The 20,940-nt window shown below is 37.2% G+C and overlaps 1 protein-coding gene across 2 annotated transcripts in view; it reads left to right on the forward strand.

Moving 5' to 3' along the window:
• The first annotated feature begins 6,031 nt into the window (after positions 1-6,031).
• Positions 6,032-20,940, forward strand: part of zfpl1 (zinc finger protein-like 1) — a 64,674-nt gene continuing 49,765 nt past the window's right edge. Inside the window, exons 1-3 of one of the 2 annotated variants that reach the window (XM_058775257.1) lie at positions 6,032-6,301; positions 6,609-6,717; positions 7,135-7,246. In XM_058775257.1, coding sequence (XP_058631240.1) covers positions 6,616-6,717; positions 7,135-7,246 — 214 coding nt within the window. In that variant the 5' untranslated portion in view covers positions 6,032-6,301; positions 6,609-6,615. The remainder of the gene's footprint in view (positions 6,302-6,608; positions 6,718-7,134; positions 7,247-20,940) is intronic. The other variant, XM_058775256.1, reaches the window with a different exon arrangement.

Raw genomic sequence — 20,940 nt, forward strand, 5'->3', positions numbered from 1 at the left:
GTTAGATCTTTTGCAGAGAAAGTTATATTAGACCTTCAGGGCTCAGAATCACTAGTTTAGAGCTTCTAAGAACACTAATTATGTGTTTAGTGCAACTAAGCAAATGAAGACAAAGCAAGGCCACAGATGCTGAAAAGCTTCTTTCTCAGTGAGAGAAAGTTGATCAATGCAATTTTAAGAGTTAAGCTGAAGTACATGAATGATGTGTCTTTCTTATGAAATTACATGTAATTTGCAATGCAGAAGACATATTTTCATGAGTTAGAGCTTTTTTGCAGAGAAAGTTATGTTAGAGCTTCAATGCTCAGAATTACTGTTTTGGAGCTTCTGAGAACACTAAAAGCTGTGTTAGTGCAACTATGCAAATGAAGAGAATCCAAGGCCAAAGATGCTGAAAAGCTTCTTTCTCTATGAGAGAAAGTTGCTCAATGCAATTTTAAGAGTTAAACTCAAGTACATGAAAGATGTTTCTTTCTTATCAAATTACATGTAATTTGCAATGCAGAAGACAGATTTTCATGAGTTAGAGCTTTTTTGCAGAGAAAGTTATGTTAGAGCTTCAATGCTCAGAATCACTGTTTTGGAGCTTCTGAGAACACTAAAAGCTGTGTTAGTGCAACTAAGCAAATGAAGAGAATCCAAGGCCACGGATGCTGAAAAGCTTCTTTCTCAGTGAGAGAAAGTTGCTCAATGCAATTTTAAGAGATAAGCTCAAGTACATGAAAGATGTTTCTTTCTTATCAAATTACATGTAATTTGCAATGCAGGAGACAGATTTTCATGAGTTAGAGATTTTTTGCAGAGAAAGTTATGTTAGAGCTTCAATGCTCAGAACCACTGTTTTGGAGCTTCTGAGAACACAAAAAGCTGTGTTAGTGCAACTAAGCAAATGAAGAGATTCCAAGGCCACAGATGCTGAAAAGCTTCTTTCTCAGTGAGAGAAAGTTGCTCAATGCAATTCTAATAGTTAAGCTCAAGTACATGAAAGATGTTTCTTTCTTATCAAATTACATGTAATTTGCAATGCAGAAGACAGATTTTCATGAGTTAGATCTTTTTTGCAGAGAAAGTTATTTTAGAGCTTCAATGCTCAGAATCACTGTTTTGGAGCTTCTGAGAACACTAAAAGCTGTGTTAGTGCAACTAAGCAAATGAAGAGAATCCAAGGCCACAGATGCTGAAAAGCTTCATTCTCAGTGAGAGAAAGTTGCTCAATGTAATTTTAAGAGTTAAGCTCAAGTACATGAAAGATGTTTCTTTCTCTTGAAATGACATGTAATTTGCAATGCAGAAGACAGATTTTCATGAGTTAGAGCTTTTTTGCAGAGAAAGTTATGTTAGAGCTTCAATGTTCAGAACCACTGTTTTGGAGCTTCTGAGAACACTAAAAGCTGTGTTAGTGCAACTAAGCAAATGAAGAGATTCCAAGGCCACAGATGCTGAAAAGCTTCTTTCTCAGTGAGAGAAAGTTTCTCAATGCAATTTTAAGAGTTAAGCTCAAGTACATAAAAGATGTTTCTTTCTCATGAAATGACATGTAATTTGCAATGCAGAAGACAGATTTTCATGAGTCAGAGCTTTTTTGCAGAGAAAGTTATTTTAGAGCTTCAATGCTCAGAATCACTGTTTTGGAGCTTCTGAGAACACTAAAAGCTGTGTTAGTGCAACTAAGCAAATTAAGAGAATCCAAGGCCACAGATGCTGAAAAGCTTCTTTCTCAGTGAGAGAAAGTTGCTCAATGCAATTTTAAGAGTTAAGCTCAAGTACATGAAAGATGTTTCTTTCTTATCAAATTACATGTAATTTGCAATGCAGGAGACAGATTTTCATGAGTTAGATCTTTTTTGCAGAGAAAGTTATTTTAGAGCTTCAATGCTCAGAATCACTGTTTTGGAGCTTCCGAGAACACTAAAAGCTGTGTTAGTGCAACTAAGTAAATGAAGAGAAAGCAAGGCCACAGATGCTGAAAAGCTTCTTTCTCAGTGAGAGAAAGCTTGTTCATGCAATTTTAAGAGAAAAGGTCAAATACAAGAAATATGTTTCTTTTTCATGAAATGAAATGTTATTTGCAATGCAGAAGATAGATTTTCATGTGTTAGAAATTTTTGCAGAGAAGCTTATGTTAGAGCTTCAGTGCTGAGAATCACTAGTTTAAAGCTTCTAAGAACACTAATGCTGTGTTTAGTGCAACTAAGCAAATGAAGAGAAAGAAAGGCCACAGATGCTAAAAAGCTTCTTTCTCACTGAAAGAAAGTAGTTTTATACAATTTTAAGAGATAAGCTCAAGTACATGAAAGATGTTTCTTTCTCATGAAATGAAATGTTATTTGCAATGCAGAAGACAGATTTTCATGTGTTAGAAATTTTTTGCAGAGAAGCTAATGTTAGAGCTTCAGGGCTTAGAATCACTAGTTTAGAGCTTCTAAGAACACTAATGCTGTGTTTAGTGCAACTAAGGAAATGAAGAGAAAGCAAGGCCACAGATGCTAAAAAGTTTCTTTCTCAGTGAGAGAAAGTAGTTTTATGCAATTTTAAAAGATAAGCTCAAGTATATGAAAGATGTTTCTTTCTCATGAAATGAAATGTTATTTGTAATGCAAAAACAGATTTTCATGTGTTAGAAATTTTTTGCAGAGAAAGTTATATTAGAGCTTCAGGGCTCAGAATCACTAGTTTAGAGCTTCTAAGAACGCTAATTTTGTGTTTAGTGCAACTAAGCAAATGAAGAGAAAGCAAGGCCACAGATGCTAAAAAGCTTCTTTCTCAGTGAGAGAAAGTAGTTTTATGCAATTAAAAAAAAAAAAAAAAAAAAATTAGATTTTGTATGGTTGTTTTTACGATCATTCAAACTATTGTTTTCATCTAAAAATGTGCTTGCAGTTTTTATACTATACTTTTGTTAATTATAACTCTCACTATTTTTATTCAGTGCTTCAGATTCCTTTTAACTGTAAAAATGTAATGTAAAACATAAATGTAATATATAACAAAGATGTCATGTAAGAGCTCAGTAGAAACACAGACCCTCCGCTTGCCACTGGTGTACCGACGGAGGCCCAGCCACGGCAAACCGCTGGTGGCGTGCCACCCAAAAAACGCCGGCTGACCGACAGCGTTTTTAGATTGGTCGGCTCGCCGATGGTGTGCCGACGGTAGTCCGACCGTATTAAGCCGCTGAATTTGTGCCGCCCAAAAACCGCTGGTGGACCGCCAGGTCATTGTTTGCTGGGTGAGGTCAGTAGGATTTTTTGCATCTTTGAAAGAAGTCTCTTATACTCACCACAGCTCCATTTATTGTAACCCCCCCACACAGCAATAAATTAAAATTGTAATTTATTGCTGTGATCAAAGCTGAATTTTCAACATCATTACTCCAGTCTTCAGTGTCACATGATCCTTCAAAAATAAATCTGATATGTTGATTTGCCGCTCAAGAAACATTTCTGATTATTATCAATATAAAAAACAGATGTGCTGATAAACATTTTATTCTAAACTATTTTTTTTTTCTTCAGGATTCATTGTTAAATAGACTCCAGACCTTTAAATGGTAGTGTACAAACGTTTGCAGTCAGTGAGGTTTTTTAAGAAATTCATATTTTTATTTAGCAAGATGCATTAAATTGATGAGAAGTGAGAGTAAATATTTTTGTTTCAAATAAACACTGTTCATTTTAAACTTGGTTCATCTAGGGATCCTGGTCTACTATTTCAGGTCGATTTTTGAAGTGTGGATCCCTGCAGGTTAGGGTTAGTCTGTGGTTTCAGCAGTAACACTTCTACAACATAAGAGAAGCTCCAAGATATCTACATTTCTGAAGGAAGCTGCTGACAGAGATGTGGGAAACTTATGCTGCGTCCCAATGTGCCTACTTATTCTACAACATAAGAGAAGCTCCAAGATATCTACATTTCTGAAGGAAGCTGCTGACAGAGATGTGGGAAACTTATGCTGCGTCCCAATGTGCCTACTTATACTATGCCCAATCCATTGCTCTTCGGCGAAGGATTCGGTCCAGAACTACAAACACGAATAAAATGCGTTAAAAACTACAAACGTGGTGGATGCGCGCGATCGACGGTTAGGTAGAGAGGCTTACAAAACGATGCTTGAGTTACTAATAATCAACATTTAACCCGGGAAAAAATATTTATTTATTGTTATCCGTGTTATATTTAATCTGCAACAGCAATGTGAACTTTTATAAACATCCATTTGGTCGTTAACTTTTAAATTCATCATTATGCAGAAAATATGAGCAAAGTTCTCCGCATGAAAGACCCGCGACTGGCAGATCAACGAGCTACTTTTTCTCTCCAATCCGGTAGGAAGGTAAATGAAATGAAATGTGGAGGATGTTAACAGTGACAAGATGATTGACAGGCCAGGTTACAGTGACAGGGTGCGTGTAACAGATGCGACAGAGCGGTCCTTTAAAGAAGCAGTTGTGTGACGTGATAGTATGTCCCAAAGCTTGCCTACTCTTCTGCTACACACTCAAAAGTGTGTACTTTTTCTTCACCAAAAGAGTACATACTTTAAGGGCATAGTATAAGTAGGCACATTGGGACGCAGCATAAGTTTCCCACATCTCTGTCAGCAGCTTCCTTCAGAAATGTAGATATCTTGGAGCTTCTCTTATGTTGTAGAAGTGTTACTGCTGAAACCACAGAACAATTTTTTTATCAGTAATTGTTTGCCTTTAAATATAAAATCAAAAGTTTTAACTAGATTCAGTTAATTCATGCTCCTTTAAGTGACGTCACCAATTAACAGTACAGCGCATATTTTAGGCTAAATAAATTAGTCTAATTCCAGTAACCCATTGACAAATCTTTACAAAGCTATCACAACCTCCCATCTACAAGTAAACATTCAAAAGTTTGAAGTCAGTGAGGTTGTTTTAAGAAATTCATATTTTTATTCAGCAAAGATGCATTAAATTGATGAGAAGTGAGAGTAAATATTTTTGTTTCAAATAAACACTGTTCATTTTAAACTTTGTTCATCTAGAAATCCTGAAACACACACACACACACACACACACACAATAATAATCAGGAATATTTCCTGAGCAGCAAATCAGCATATTATAATGATTTCTGAATAAAACTGAAGAGTAATGATGCTGAAAATTCAGCTTTGATCACAGAAATAAAATACATTTTAACATCACTCACTCATGTTTGGATGTCAAAACCTTCTTAAAATAACTTTGTGGTGAAATAAATATGTAGTGAAAAATGCATATGAATTGACTCAGCTTACCTATGTTTCCCACATCTCTGTCAGCAGCTTCCTTCAGAAATTTAGATATATCGGAACTTCTCTTCTGTTGTAGCATTACTCCTGAAACCACAGAACAATTTTTATCTATAATTGCTTGCCATTAAATATCAAATCACGTTTTAACTAGATTCAGTTAAGTGACGTCAGCGAATTTAACAGTACAGCACATATTTTAGGCTAAATAAATTAGTCTAAGTCCAGTAACTCATTGACAAAACCTTTACAAAACTATCAAAACCTCACATCTACACATAAACATGTGATTAAAAGTCAAAACTTTGATGAATAAGAGAGAGTTAGCATACCTCCTCTGTGATGCTAAGGTACTTTTTCGAAGACACCCGCTTCACAATCAATTCAGCTGACCATTCTGATAATGTTCTTTTATTTTGATCATACAGTAGGCTATATGCATATATATACGTACATTCTTGCCTATTTTTTCCACAAATTTATTCACAGACTCATTTATTCATATTGTGTAAAACAATGACTGACATGTAAAATATAAATTTATATAGAGTTAATACTTTCTTTGCTTTATTTTCATAGCACAAACTGATTTATTATCAATCCAAAACTGTGTCGTCTGGGACGCAAAGGCAGCTATTTCCACCTTTTGACCACAAGATGTCGTTAGTGTGCATCGTCTTGAAAAGCTTTGAGAAAAGAACCTTTTTACGATACAGTTGAGGGGAAACCTCGGTGCTTCGCAAAGCTTCATTTTTCCATCACTACTTTTCTGATTGCACTAGAAGCTAATATCACTATTTGACTTTGCAGAGCACATCGACGCACATGTTGCTAGAGCGCCATCTTGAACCGCCCCTCTCTGACCTTATGTGTTGTGCTTGGTGACGTAATTGCACTGCGACGTTAGCGGAAGAGACGTGGCAAAAAATGCAACGTTAGATGTTATAAAAAAATATTGAGGAAAGTACTGGAGAGTGGACAGTTCCATGCTGATATTTGCATCGGTTTGTTTTTGACTGGTATTTTTTTTCTTTTAAGGTAAATATAGTATTGTTTCACTAATAATATGTTATTTATTTGCGGGAAGTATGTTGCAGTCGAGCATCTAACCGTTCGTCAGCTTACCTGCATTTACCCTCTGTCCGACTAAATAATGGCACAGTTTTGTATTTGTGTTCACTACCGGAGTTGGCAGGTTATTTTTAAGCTATATATTGAAGTGCAAAGAAGAGATGCATCGATTAAAATGTTTCATTTTTAAAATGTATGTTTTAGGAGTACATTTAGTGTACTCGAGTTTATATATGTATTCTGGATGATGATATATGGATCTTTTGTTTGACAGGCAGACCATGGGTTTGTGCAAGTGTCCTAAGAGGAAGGTAACGAACTTGTTCTGTTTTGAACATCGTGTCAACGTTTGTGAGCACTGTCTTGTATCCAATCACAATAAGGTTAGTACTCTAATATTTAAAATTCATGACTGAAAGGGATAGTTCACCCAGAAATTAAAATTCTGTCATCGTTTAGTCAGCCTCGTGTCTTTCCATACCTTTATTTATTCGATGGAATATAAAAAATAATATATTTTGAACAATATTAGTACCCAAACAGTTTTGTTTCCCATTCACTTCCATTGTATGGACAAAATACAGTGCAAATCAATGGGAAAATAAACTATTTGGCATTCTTTAAACTATTATCTTTTGTGTGTACAAAAATGCATCACAAATGCACGCAAGATTTGTAATGACATGGAAGGCGAGTAAATTATGACAGGATTTTCACTTCTGGATGGACTATCACTTTAAGGAGAAAATATATTTTGAAGATTTATAAACACTTTTGTTTTGTTACTTTTACGTGTACAGTGTATTGTACAGTCATACCTACAATGGCTACAAGACAGCGATTACAACCCAAACTGCAGCCTGTGCAGTCAGCCCTTAGATTCCCAGGATACTGTTCGGCTAGTTTGTTATGGTGAGAACAACAGATATAATATTTGAACTCAGTCTGAGAGTTTAAAAAAAAGAAAAAGCAAGTAAGCATTTTACATAGTGTATGAAAGCCTGCATTAGTGTGACTTTTAGAGGTGTATCGGTACACAAAAGTAATGGTTCTGTCACTGATCTATAATAGAGAACTGGATTGCTCATGACGTCATGAAAGTGAAACTGCCGCGCCACCATATTGGTATTCCCCACTATTCCCATACATTCCATTGAATTAATAGGAAGTCGTACGAATTTAATGAGAAAACATCACCTAAACAAGTCAGCATTTTTAAATCTTAAGTATCCCTGTACATTCTTACAATGCAAACACCCTACGGTTATTTGTTTAATGTCGGGAATTTCCCTTGCTTATTAAAAAGTTATGTTCATATTAGGGCTGGACAATAATTCAATATCAATATGTATCGCGATATAATTTTTTTCAATAATGGTGATATGATTTTTAAACACATTTCCGATATTTCGATATACATTACCAGTGTTTCCCATACATTGATTTATTTGTGGCGTTTGACTTCGTTGAATAAACATGAGCACTGTACGTTTCAAAAAGCGGGATTTATATGAATGTATCTCTGAAGGGAACATACTGTCTTCAGAATAGTTTTGATGACATTTTCATTTTATCTGGTAAAGTAGCGTTCATGAGCGGAGCTGCTTAGATTACAGCCATAACTGGGGAAACCGCTAGTTCTACCGCTCTCAAAGCGCCTCAAAGCGCGGAGAATCAGATTCTACTCCACTGTTTTCAACATAATAATAAATGTTATTTGAGCAGCAAATCAGAATATTAGAATGATTTCTGAAGGATCATGTGACTGAAGTAATGATGCTAAAAATTCAGCTTTGAAATCACAGGAATAACTTGCATTTTCAAATAGAAAACAGTTATTTTAAATGGTGAATATTTCAAAATGTTTCTGTTTTCGCTGTGTTTTGGATCAAATAAATGCAGGCTTGGTGAGCAGAAGAGATTTCTTTAAAAAACTAAAATCTTACTGTTCAAAAACCTTTGACTGGTAGTGTATGTTAGCCTATAGTTTGAAGTTAAAGATATAAATATTGATAAGGTGAGTCTGAGATGTTTATTTGACAGTGATTTCACATTTCTTGTTTGTATGAAGGCTAAATACAAATAAAAGGTGAACATTAATTTCCCTCCCTAAAATATTATATAGTTTTATAGGAGGAGTTCATAGACTTGGCAAATTCATTTTTCATACGTTTGTATATACAGACATCTGTTGTGGGCATTCTTGGCAGTTTTTCTGAGGCTTCTTTTAATAAGAAGTGTTCATATCGATATCGGAATTATATTGTATCGACCGAAATTAAGAAATATATCGTGATATCAATTTTGGCCATATCGTCTAGCCCTAGTTCATATACATCACAGTAGCAAACATCAGATGAACATGATAAACATCAGATGGACAAGATCCTCAACATATAACAAATGACAAAGTGCTCATTCTGAAATCTGAATAAAGATAAATTGACATCGGGGCTAAATTAATCGTCTTCATTTATTTATGTCTACAAATTTTAATGTATGGTTTTTAAAACAGCTTAAGTTTTGATGCTCTCCTCCAAATTGACATTAGGAACTGTATTAAAACTATTTATGAATGCCTTTCAGAATCAGTGTATTTCATATATTCCAGTTCAATTACTTTGTTTTTTATTTTTTTATTTTATTTTATACAAAACACATCATGATCTCCATCATGAACTCAACTAATATATGTCACTTAATGTTTCATTATTTTGAGTTGCTTTCAGTTTTATGCCTTCTGAATGAAGGAATGTCTCAGCTTTCTAAGATATGGGCTAATTATTTTTTTCTAATGTTTAATCAAAAATTATGATCAAAAATTAGCCATCCCATTACAGGGTGATATTTGACTCCTTAAAGTGATTTACAGGGGAATTTTATTTTTATGGCATTTTTCTAACTTTATTAAAAGTATGTCATCTTTTTTGTTAAATTTTTAAAAATACATATTTATAAGCTTTTTAAAATTTCTAATAAGAATAATAAGATATCAATCAAATTAATCAGTATTAACAAAATTAATTTGTACAGAGGTGGAGCAGAAGAACACAAAAGTGGCTTGTAGGTGTATTTTCAGACGTTTAATGAGCCTCAGAGTTGGTATGAGTGCAATTAAATTTATAAATTCATGTTGAGATTAATATTTTAAATATACAATTTGAATAGGTTATGGAAATATTAAATTATTTGAATAACTGAAAGATACGTCAAAATTTAAACAAACTGCCAGCAGGTGGCGACAAGTCACTGGTTTGATCACTGAATCATTCATTAAATTGATTCGTTCGAACGGCTGATTCATTCAGGAATGAAGGAAGTAACTGTCTTTATGAATGGGTAATTGAATCATTGACTCACTAGATTCGTTTAAAAACGCCTGTTCATTCATAAAGGAGACGCCGTTGTGTTTGAATGGAGATGCGCAGCGGCTGAGCTTTGGCTATGATTCAAACTATTTTCATCGAGGAAATAGAGCAAAATCAGGCAACAGTGTTATAGTCAGACAATGTAAGTCACTTAATATTAACTTCTTGTTTACTGAACTGTTGTATTAAATCAATATCACATTTACAAACTCCCTTACTAATCATTAAATCTGTCACTCTCCTTAGTTCATTGCGATCTCAAGAAGTTCCATTATAATCAACGAAGCTCTCTACACTGCATAATGAATCTCTTATTTACATTGTGTCTACTTTCTTTGTTTATGAAAGGATTCATGAGATATGTCTGTGACATTACTCAACTCTGCAAATCTAAAATAAATATTTTTTTCATAGTTGCACGCAGTAGTTTTCAGTCGCATTTGCGTGCGACTCAGAATATAAGAGCGCGTCACACAGCCTTGTGTGAATAAGATCAGAGCGACGCAGGCCACGGAGAGCACGCCGATGCTGCAGGACTCAGCCACAGTCAGAGAACACCGGTGCAGCGCTGTTTGTGGAATTAAATTCTAGACGGACTGTTTGAACCGGTGATTTCTTTTTTCGCTGCTGTGGATGTATTTCATAATTTGATCTGAGATTAAGCAAATATTGTGCGGGAATTTCTCGCATTATAAAAGTTAAATTTGCGGGAATGGTTTAAATTATGCACAATCCTGCGCCGAAATTCAAGCCCTGACTGAGCTTAATTGGAGCTGCAACAATTTTTAATAAATTTCATGTAATATTTATTAAAATGACAGGATTTTGCTAAATAAATAGTCTAGGTTATGTATTAAGTTCATATTTTAATATGAACAACTGTTATTAACAATATCTATAAAATTATACTTTTTCTTATTGATGTCACACTGAAACTGTGATTTTCACAATAATATGAAATCTTTAAAAATTACAGCAATACCATAGACCAGCAATAAACTATAAATTTATAATATTATGGATGTAAAACTACAAGCCAGTAATGACTGTTAAGTAATATGTTAGCATAGCACACAATCTTATACGGCTAGTCAGCTAACTGTGTTCTGTAGCATCTGCGCTATGTTGCTAAAACTATCTTTTGGATCTAATGTAATTATTTCCCACATCCAAATTCCAGGTTATAATATGCAAATGTCTGAACATTAATCTCGTAATTTTACAATAAGTAGTGAAACTTACCCAAAATAAAGGCTTAAACATCTAAAAAACGCACATTTAAGGGGCTCCTCTTTTGGTGAAAGTTTTTAGACAGCTTTCAAAATGGCCACCAGACAGTGTGAACATGTGGAGACCTTTATCTCAATGTGCAATGGTCTGATTGACTTAAAATTATAGGAGGTATATAGTAACAAACATATCAATTGGTTAAGACATCAAGTAGGATAATAAATTATTTTTTTCTTTTTATAATCTGAGCTCAAAAATGGAAGTGTGCTTAATGGGTACGTGAGCTTAATAGGTATATTTACCCTAGCTCATATCACGTCAAACCGTGCAAATTATTATAATTGTTATACTTTATTCTCAAATTATTAATGTTAACAACATCAGCATTGCGTGACTATGAGTATAGTGTGTATTAGTGTGTAGATTTCAATTTCTGTACAGTCTAATATCTTAATTGTTATGCCATTCGAATTTCATATTAAGAAATTAACCCAAAAAGCAAACTATGCTCCCTTCGAACTGGTTGTCTTTAAAATACAAATCTTGTGTAATCCCAGGCTATCTGTAATCAGAAGCACATTTAAAACTGGAATATAATTTAATTTCATTCACATATGTTTCATATAATCCTTTCTGGATTACAATCCGCCATCAAAATGATTTTTTGACATTTAATTATTCTAGTGGCTGGCAGAAAAGGCTAAACGATCTGTCACCTGCAGGATCCTCACATGTGATAGCCTACTGGCCGGTACAACTTCTTTATGTTTACAGACGTGACGTAATGATGCAGTGCCATGCTCGAATTTTGCGCGAAAACCTACACGTACAACTGAAATTAGAAAACATTATTATAAGCTAACCGTTGTGAATCGGGCTAAAGTAAGGTGATAGTTTTGAACACTGGCTGGTTATGTACTTGCTCGAATGTTGAATTTGGATAATTTTTAACCAAAAAAAGTTACGGACTGCAGCTTTAACATACAGGTGCATCTCAATAAATTAGAATGTCATGGAAAAGGTCATTTATTTCAGTAATTCAACTCAAATTGTGAAACTCGTATATTAAATAAATTCAGTGCACACAGACTGAAAGTGTTTAAGTCTTTGGTTCTTTTAATTGTGACGATTTTGGTCACATTTAACAAAAACCCACCAATTCACTATCTCAACAAATTAGAATATGGTGACATGCCAATCAGCTATTCAACTCAAAACACCTGCAAAGGTTTCCTGAGCCTTCAAAATGGTCTCTCAGTTTGGTTCACTAGGCTACACAATCATGGGGAAGACTGCTGATCTGACAGTTGTCCAGAAGACAATCATTGACACCCTTCACAAGGAGGGTAAGCCACAAACATTCATTGCCAAAGAAGCTGGCTGTTCACGGAGTGCTGTATCCAAGCATATTAACAGAACGTTGAGTGCAAGGAAAAGGTGTGGAAGAAAAAGATGCACAACCAACCGAGAGAACCGCAGCCTTATGAGGATTGTCAAGCAAAATTGGTTCAAGAATTTGGGTGAACTTCACAAGGAATGGACTGAGGCTGTGGTCAAGGCATCAAGAGCCACCACACACAGATGTGTCAAGGAATTTGGCTACAGTTATCGTATTCCTCTTGTTAAGCCACTGCTGAACCACAGACAACATCAGAGGCGTCTTACCTCGGCTAAGGAGAAGAAGAACTGGACTGTTGCCCAGTGGTCCAAAGTCCTCTTTTCAGATGAGAGCAAGTTTTGTATTTCATTTGGAAACTTAGGTCCTAGAGTCTGGAGGAAGGGTGGAGAAGCTCATAGCCCAAGTTGCTTGAAGTCCAGTGTTAAGTTTCCACAGTCTGTGATGATTTGGGGTGCAATGTCATCTGCTGGTGTTGGTCCATTGTGTTTTTTGAAAACCAAAGTCACTGCACCCGTTTACCAAGAAATTTTGGAGCACTTCATGCTTCCTTCTGCTGACCAGCTTTTTAAAGATGCTGATTTCATTTTCCAGCAGGATTTGGCACCTGCCCACACTGCCAAAAGCACCAAAAGTTGGTTAAATGACCATGGCGTTGGTGTGCTTGACCGGCCAGCAATCTCACCACACCTGATCCCCATAGAGAATCTATAGAGTTTTCAAGAGGAAAATGAGAAACGAGACCAAAAAATGCAGATGAGCTGAAGACCACTGTCAAAGAAACCTGGGCTTCCATACCACCTCAGCAGTGCCACAAACTGATCACCTCCATGCCACGCCGAACTGAGGCAGTAATTAAAGCAAAAGGAGCCCCTACCAAGTATTGAGTACATATACAGTAAATGGACATACTTTCCAGAAGGCCAACAATTCACTAAAAATGTTTTTTTTTTATTTATTTTTTTATTGGTCTTATGAAGTATTCTAATTTGTTGAGATAGTGAATTGGTGGGTTTTTGTTAAATGTGAGCCAAAATCATGACAATTAAAAGAACCAAAGACTTAAACTACTTCAGTCTGTGTGCATTGAATTTATTTAATACACAAGTTTCACAATTTGAGTTGAATTACTGAAATAAATGAACTTTTCCACGACATTCTAATGTATTGAGATGCACCTGTATATACATAACATTTTAAATGGAAACGTTAAGGCTAGTAAAACGCCATATTGGCACGATCGGAGAGTCTGAAATAGATGTTGCTCAATCAGGACATTTAAAAATATACACATCATGATGTATTCAGTGAAATAACTGACTAACGTTACATAACTTACAGTACGGACTTAAAGACATGAAGCTTTATTTCCAAGATGATGCATGGTAACACCGTGTCCTAACTACACGCGACAAAAAGGTATCTTTTCCATTAGGGTTGGGCCGATAGACGATGCCATCGTCCATCGCCGTCGGTTGACAGACATCACGATGTTGAGCCATCGTGATTTCCACCCCCCCCCTTCGCAATCCACCACACGCCAATTCCGTGTTCGGAAAGAAAATTAAGTGTCCAACGGAACCCCTAAAGAGAATAAATAGCCTACGAGATGGAAGGATAAAAAAATGATTTCAATACTTTCTCTCGTAATTATATTGTAAATAAATTGGGGAGCGCGCTCTCATTTTACTTTCACTTTTGAGATTCGTGATCACACGGACTCTATAATACGGAGCGGCAGTACTTACCACACATTTTACAAGATTAGATGTTTGTCAGTGGTGCTCAGGATCTGCAAATCATTCGCCATCGTCCTATCAGTCATCTCTCCTTACTTTGTGTATGTGGTAAGTGAACTTTCATGTAGTTGTATTGTTATGCTATTGTAATGTAACAGGCTACCGCTATCAAGTGGCTAACCATGTGCCTTTAGTGGCTTCGTAGAACGCGTTATTTGTTTTCCGTGTCTTTCTGAATACGGATTCACACTTCGGGCACACCCCTAACCCTGTCCCCCCCATGTTATCGTCCATCACAATGTTTCACTGTAGACATCGTCCGATGCCAATTTGGTAGACATCGCCCAACCCTATTTTCCATGTTAATCTGAGTTTTGTCCTAACTAGCCGCGACTCGAAATTTCTAATTTAGAAACGGTTTCTATTTCCGCGACGTCGCAGCTGGACCAACAACAACATACGAGCTGCAGTAGATAATCTCAGGTGATTATGTGCTTTATTCAAAGTTAAACGTGTCTAATATGAGATTAAATATCATTTTGCATGACCTTATAGCCATACTTAAAGCAACAACAGACAGTTTACCTCAGATCTTGAAAATAAATTAAAGATGTACGTTAAAACTGTGAACTCACTGCGAACCAACCATTCTATAACACAGATGGTATCAGTCAGCAGTGCGCTTTCAGAGACAGCCCACCCACACACACTTCTGATTGGCTGTGATATTTGATTGACACCCAAATTCCTTGTCGCTGGAAACTTGTCGCGTCCGATGTAGACACGGTGTTACGATAAGGCAAGAAGTAGCACCCGTGTAAATATTGGATGAGCTTTCCAGCGCTGGAGAGAACTGGAGCGGGAAGGTCTGCGATCGGACGCCGAGGGAATGATAAAAGTGAAGCAGTGCATATTAAAACTGTTAAAGACAAGTCCTATCCACCTTTTTCCTATGCCCCATGGCGCTTTGCGCAAATTATGTGAGTAACTTCCGTTTACACTATAAACAATCAGCAAAAGTTTCGCTCTATGAATGCAATAATATTCATTTTCAAAAACTGGGTACAATGAGGTAACTTTACTCACCATCGATATTAAAAGGAAATTTAAAAGTCTAAAAGCATTAACAAGTTACTTTCAACATACCATGAATAACTCCTAAAGATCCTCCTTCTATCCGCTGCAATATTATTGATGTGTTAAATATCATTATAGTAATATGTCTATATTTTGTGACAATTACATTTTACAGCATTCGTGTGAACACAAACCAGGAAAGAGACATGAGGATTTAGGGAGAAAAATTAAGGATTTTTAGTGCATGCCAGGGAATTATTCATGGTTTATATAGTAAATTAAATTGGGAGAGCAGACCGCAAATGAACAGTATGTTGTGTTTTTTTCATTTACTTAAAGTAGAATACAAAGGAAAGGTGAGAATAATCAGGAGGAAAATAATGCAGCTGGCTGAAAAGAGCAATTCCATAGATGTTCTTATATCACATTAATACAAACGTAACGTTATTCTCTAGACTTCTGAAAATAGAAAATGAATGAAAATGTACAGCCCATTCAGTCAAAATGATGGATATAAGGATTATTTGTAGCTCCATCTTATGATTTAAATTTACATTTGAGTCATTTAGCAGACGCTTTTATCCAGAGCAACTTGAGGACAATGGAAGCAATCAAAAACAGCAAAAGATCAATGATGAGCAAGTGCTATAACAAGTCTCAGTTAGCTTAACGTAGTACACGTAACCAGGTTTTTTTTATTATATAATAAATAAAAATAAAAAGGATCGAATAGAAAAAGAATGGAGCATGCTAGTGTTAGAGGCTTATTTTGGATTTTATTAGATTTGAAATGATTTGTTGCAGTCTTTTTGAGTGGAACTTCCTCAATCCGGAAGTGCCTCCCACAATTTAAAACGCAGTAGGCTCGTTAGGAAGAAGATGGATAAAACGGTGTTCTGTATGGAATTAAGGCGTATGCTTTGAAACGCTTTATATAAGGCACTCGCGGCAGCCATTTTCCCCACAGCAGCTCACCCTGTCCTGCTTTTAATTCTAAGATGTATATTGAGTATATTGCTATAAACTTCCTGGTAGAATGACTTACTGCGAAAGTGATGAAAACGAGAACATAAATGAAGGCGGTACAGACAGAAGGCTGTTTAAATGTTACGTGATCTTTCCCAAGCATTCTAATACGCGAATGTTTTCACAACATGAGCCGCTTAAAATGATTAAATTTAGCAACATTACCTATAGGCCTATTCAAATTGTTTAAGTTTCGTATATCTGCGTTTATCTTGTATATCTTTGTTCGGTTTATCCTTTTGAATGACGAATATATACTACTGATAGCTGCTGGAATAGACAGTTAATTCTTTTCACGCATGCGCAGAACACACATGTTAATTCGAGCGCCTTAGAGGGCTTAAAGTTCTCTGGCACCATGCTGGATCTCCAGCGTGCAGCGTTTGGCTGCCGAAGAAAAATAATTATAACTTGTTAATATCACTTTCCAGTCCATGAGTTCGCCTAGCAGTGGTATGAGAGGAGCACAGCTTTCACTCTCGACCAAACTAGCATTACTAGCCAAAAAAGTTCAGGCTCAGTATTTTTGTTTTTTTTGCTTTAAACCCTTTTATATAATATATATATATATATTATTAGGGATGTAACAATTCACTCAACTCACAATTCGATTCACGATTTCGAGTTCACGATTTGATTCACAATTCTTTTTCTTTTTTTTTCTTTTTTTTTTACAAAATGAGATTTAAGACAAATTATAAATTAAATGTGTCATTTTATTATTGCTTGGACAAAATGCAGCACGTTTCTTTGTGAAATTGAAATATAACACTATACTAATATAGCACTTGCATATTATTGCTTTTGATTGCTTCTATTCTCCTCATTTGTAAGTCTCTTTGGATAAAAGCCTCTGCTAAATAACAAAATGTAAATATAATGTAAATGTAAATAACAAAACTAAATTGAAAATTTTAAAACAAGCTCCAAATCAAATAAATAAGCCAAATCCCCAACTAAGCAAGCCAGAGGCGACAGCGGCAAGGAACCAAAACTCCATCGGTGACAGAATGGAGAAAAAAACCTTGGGAGAAACCAGGGTCTATGGAGGCCAGTTCTCCTCTGACCAGACGAAACAGCAGTTCAATTCCAACTGCAGCAAAGTCAGATTTTGTAAAGGACTCATTTGGTTCCCGTGGTCTTGTCCCGATGGCTGTCTAGGTGACGAGGTCCTCACTGGGGATCTGTCTCTGGGGTTCATCTAGGTGTCCTGATTTCCGCTGACGTTCAGGGCTGTAGAGGTCGTCTCTAGGTGCTGATCCACCATCTGATCTGGATACGGACTGGATCCGGGTGACTGCAGTGACCATCTGATCTGAATACAGACTGGATCGGGTGGCAACGGTGATCTCGAAATAAGAAAGAAACAGACTAATATTAGCGTAGGTGCCATTCTTCTTACGATGTAACAAGTACATCGGGTGTTATGGGGAAGTGTTCCCGGTTCTGGTTGACCTAATTAATGCAGCCTAACAATCCTTTAATGGATTTGAATATTAGAAGCGTATTACTGTATTATGTGTAAGCCAGTTTAAAGAGATGGGTCTTTAATCTAGATTTAAACTGACAGAGTGCGTCTGCCTCCCGAACAGTGTTAGGTAGATTGTTCCAGAGTTTTGGAGCTAAATAGGAAAAGGTTTTGCCGCCCGCAGTTGATTTTGATATTCTAGGTATTTTCAAATGGCCAGAGTTTTGAGAACGTAGTGGACGTGGAGGACTATAATGCGATAAGAGCTCGCTCAAGTACTGAGGAGCTAAACCATTCAGGGCTTTATAAGTAATTAACAAGATTTTAAAATGTATACGATGTTTAGTAGGGAGTCAGTGTAGTGTTGACAGAACCGGGCTAATGTAGTCATACTTCCTGGTTCTAGTAAGAACTCTAGCTGCTGCGTTTTGGACCATCTGTAGTTTGTTTAAACCTCTAAGCGCCAAAGTCACAAAATTGTGAGAAGACGTCATACTTAATAAAATAGACTGTAGTATGGTGTAATATCTCATTTGTATTCCCTACCACTAGATGGCAGACATGTAGTACTTCGATTCTAGACCAAAATTACGTTCCTATTCAAAGTCTTTGAGGAAATAGCAGAGCAAGTGAGCGTTCGTGTCATTGATGCAGAAGCAGTTCAGTTCATAGCGTGTGAGTAAATTGTGAGATTTGTGAGAGAAAATCGGCAAATGGCTAATAAAAAGTTGTACCGTGAGGATGTTCTCGATTCTGACTCTGAAGGGGAATATTTGCCTTTTGGAAATGACGTTCGGTCGTCTAATAATCGTGCTACATCTTTGCAGCGCAGTGGTGCCGCCGTGCAAGGCAAGTGTGTTCACGAAGCACATACAAGTGATCATTTCGACTAGGGATGCACGATGATATCGGCACAACATCGGTATCGGCCGATAAAAGCTTAAATTACCATCATCGGCATCGGCCGATATGAATATTTCTGCCGATGAGGCTAACCGATAGGGGGGCGTGTTTCATGTGCGCGCGCGACGACCGTGAACGTAGCTTGAGCGCCAAAAACTTAAACTTACAACATGTCAGCTGTGTGGAGGCATTTCGACGTCTGTCAAACAGATAACAAACTTGCTATTTGCAATATTTGTAAAGCACAAGTGATGCGAGGAGGCGTAAAACAACAGTCTTTCAACACTACAAATATGATTACACATCTTAAGAGCCGTCATCCTGAGCAGCACCAAGATTTTTTGAAAAGTAAGAAAGAAAAAATGCCGGCAAAAACCCATCAGCAGCCTCTACTTCAGTCCTTTGACAAAGCTAGAAAATACAGCAGCGACCACCCAAAGGTAAAAGACCTAAACGACAAAATAATTGAATTTATTGCTCTTGATAACCAGCCGTTTAGCGTGGTGGAAGACGTTGGCTTCAGGAGGCTAATGATGTACCTAGAGCCGCGGTATGCTATGCCTAGCCGGCGCTATTTTTCTGACGTGGCCTTACCTGAACTCCACAGTGTTGTCGCCAGTCACATTGAAAATCTCCTCGCCGGCGCTTGTCACATTAGCTTCACCACGGACATTTGGACATCAAGCGTGAGTCCTGTAAGCATGTTGAGTCTCACTGCCCAGTGGATAGACGAAGATTTCACCCTTAAAAAAGCTGTCCTACACTCACAGGAATGCTCCGGTTCTCACACAGCAGCTGCAATTGCGTCCGCATTTGAAGGTATGTTTGGGAAATGGAAAATAGAAAGAGAACGAGTGCATGTAGTGCTACGTGATAATGCCCGTAACATGGCTAAAGCTATGATGGAGTTTGGTGTGGCAAGTCTACCGTGCATGGCACACACACTGCAACTCGCGGTAAATGACGGTGTCCTGTCTCAGCGCAGCGTGGCGGATGTTGTGGCCGTGGGAAGGAGAATAATTGGACATTTCAAACACTCCCAGCTGGCATACAGTCGACTGGAGGATGTACAGAAAGAGCTCGGAATGTCGGTAAAACGACTTCAACAAGATATCGCTACCAGATGGAATTCGACTTTTTATATGATGCGAAGCTTGGTCGAGCAGAAGAGGGCACTAGGTGCTTATGCCGCTGATTTCGAGCTTCCTGCTACTTTGACGGCAAATCAGTGGGGCATTATAGAAAATATGATCACACTTCTCGCCCCCTTTGAGCAGCTGACCAGAGATATAAGTTCTGCAGAGGCCTCTGCTGCTGATGTGATCCCCGCGGTTGTGGCACTGACGCGACTGCTTGGCCGGCCGAGTGAGACAGACAGAGGAGTGCAGACTACCAAAACTACTCTGCTGGAAGCCGTCAATCATCGCTTCACCGGTGTGCATTGTGAGGCACTTTATTCTGTTGCAACCATGCTTGATGCCCGCTACAAAGACCGGTACTTTGACGAGGAAAAAAAGAGGAGTGCTCGCGACCTGTTGCTCAAAGTTTTGGATGACATGAGCGGCAGTGCAGATTCCAGCACAGACGATCCCCCAGAGAAGAGGACCCGAACAGGATCACTGCTGGATATGTATGACGAAATTCTGGAGGAGAATGTCATGTTTGAGGAGCAAGACAAGACCGCGTCAGCGTCACAGGTAAGCATCAAACATGCACAAATGTAGGTTATTATTTTTTAGAATATTTCACTTTTGGGCCGAAAGCATCCTAATTAATAATGCGACTTTCGCTATTATATTATTATTCTGCAATGTCATAACATAGATAATCGCCTATTTATCATCATTCGCGATGTGTTACGGTAGTAATAATAAACGTGCAACTAATAAATCATTTGATTTCTGAAAAAAAACGTTAGTGCTCTGTTAATGCCTAAAGCATAAAGTAAAAAAAAAATCCGTAAGTGATATTTTGGTATTCTGTTACTTCATAGGTCATTTCGTACCTGGCCGAACCCACAATTCCCAGGAACCACAGTCCACTGGAGTACTGGAAATGCAACCAGGCCCGCTTCCTGCCCTCGTTCCTGCTGCACGCAGTACCTGTGTGCGCCCTGCACAAGCGTTGACAGTGAACGGCTTTTTAGCGTTGCCTCTGATGTGATAGATGAAAAGAGAAATCGAATGGACGGTGAAAAAGCAGAGATGCTAATTTTTGTGAAGAAAAACCTACCTCTGGTATTAAAAAAATAGCTGAACAGAAGCCTACCGGTCAGCCGAAGTTATCACCCTAGTTAGTTGGACTGAAAAGGTTTGCAGTGCACGACTCAAGTTCAAGCAAAGGATAAGATCGATGTCCTTGTATTTTTATTTAATTTTTTGCAATATAGAGAGCACATT

This window comes from Onychostoma macrolepis, chromosome 05 (genome assembly GCF_012432095.1).
Source record: "Onychostoma macrolepis isolate SWU-2019 chromosome 05, ASM1243209v1, whole genome shotgun sequence".
In the NCBI taxonomy this organism is placed as follows: domain Eukaryota; kingdom Metazoa; phylum Chordata; class Actinopteri; order Cypriniformes; family Cyprinidae; genus Onychostoma; species Onychostoma macrolepis.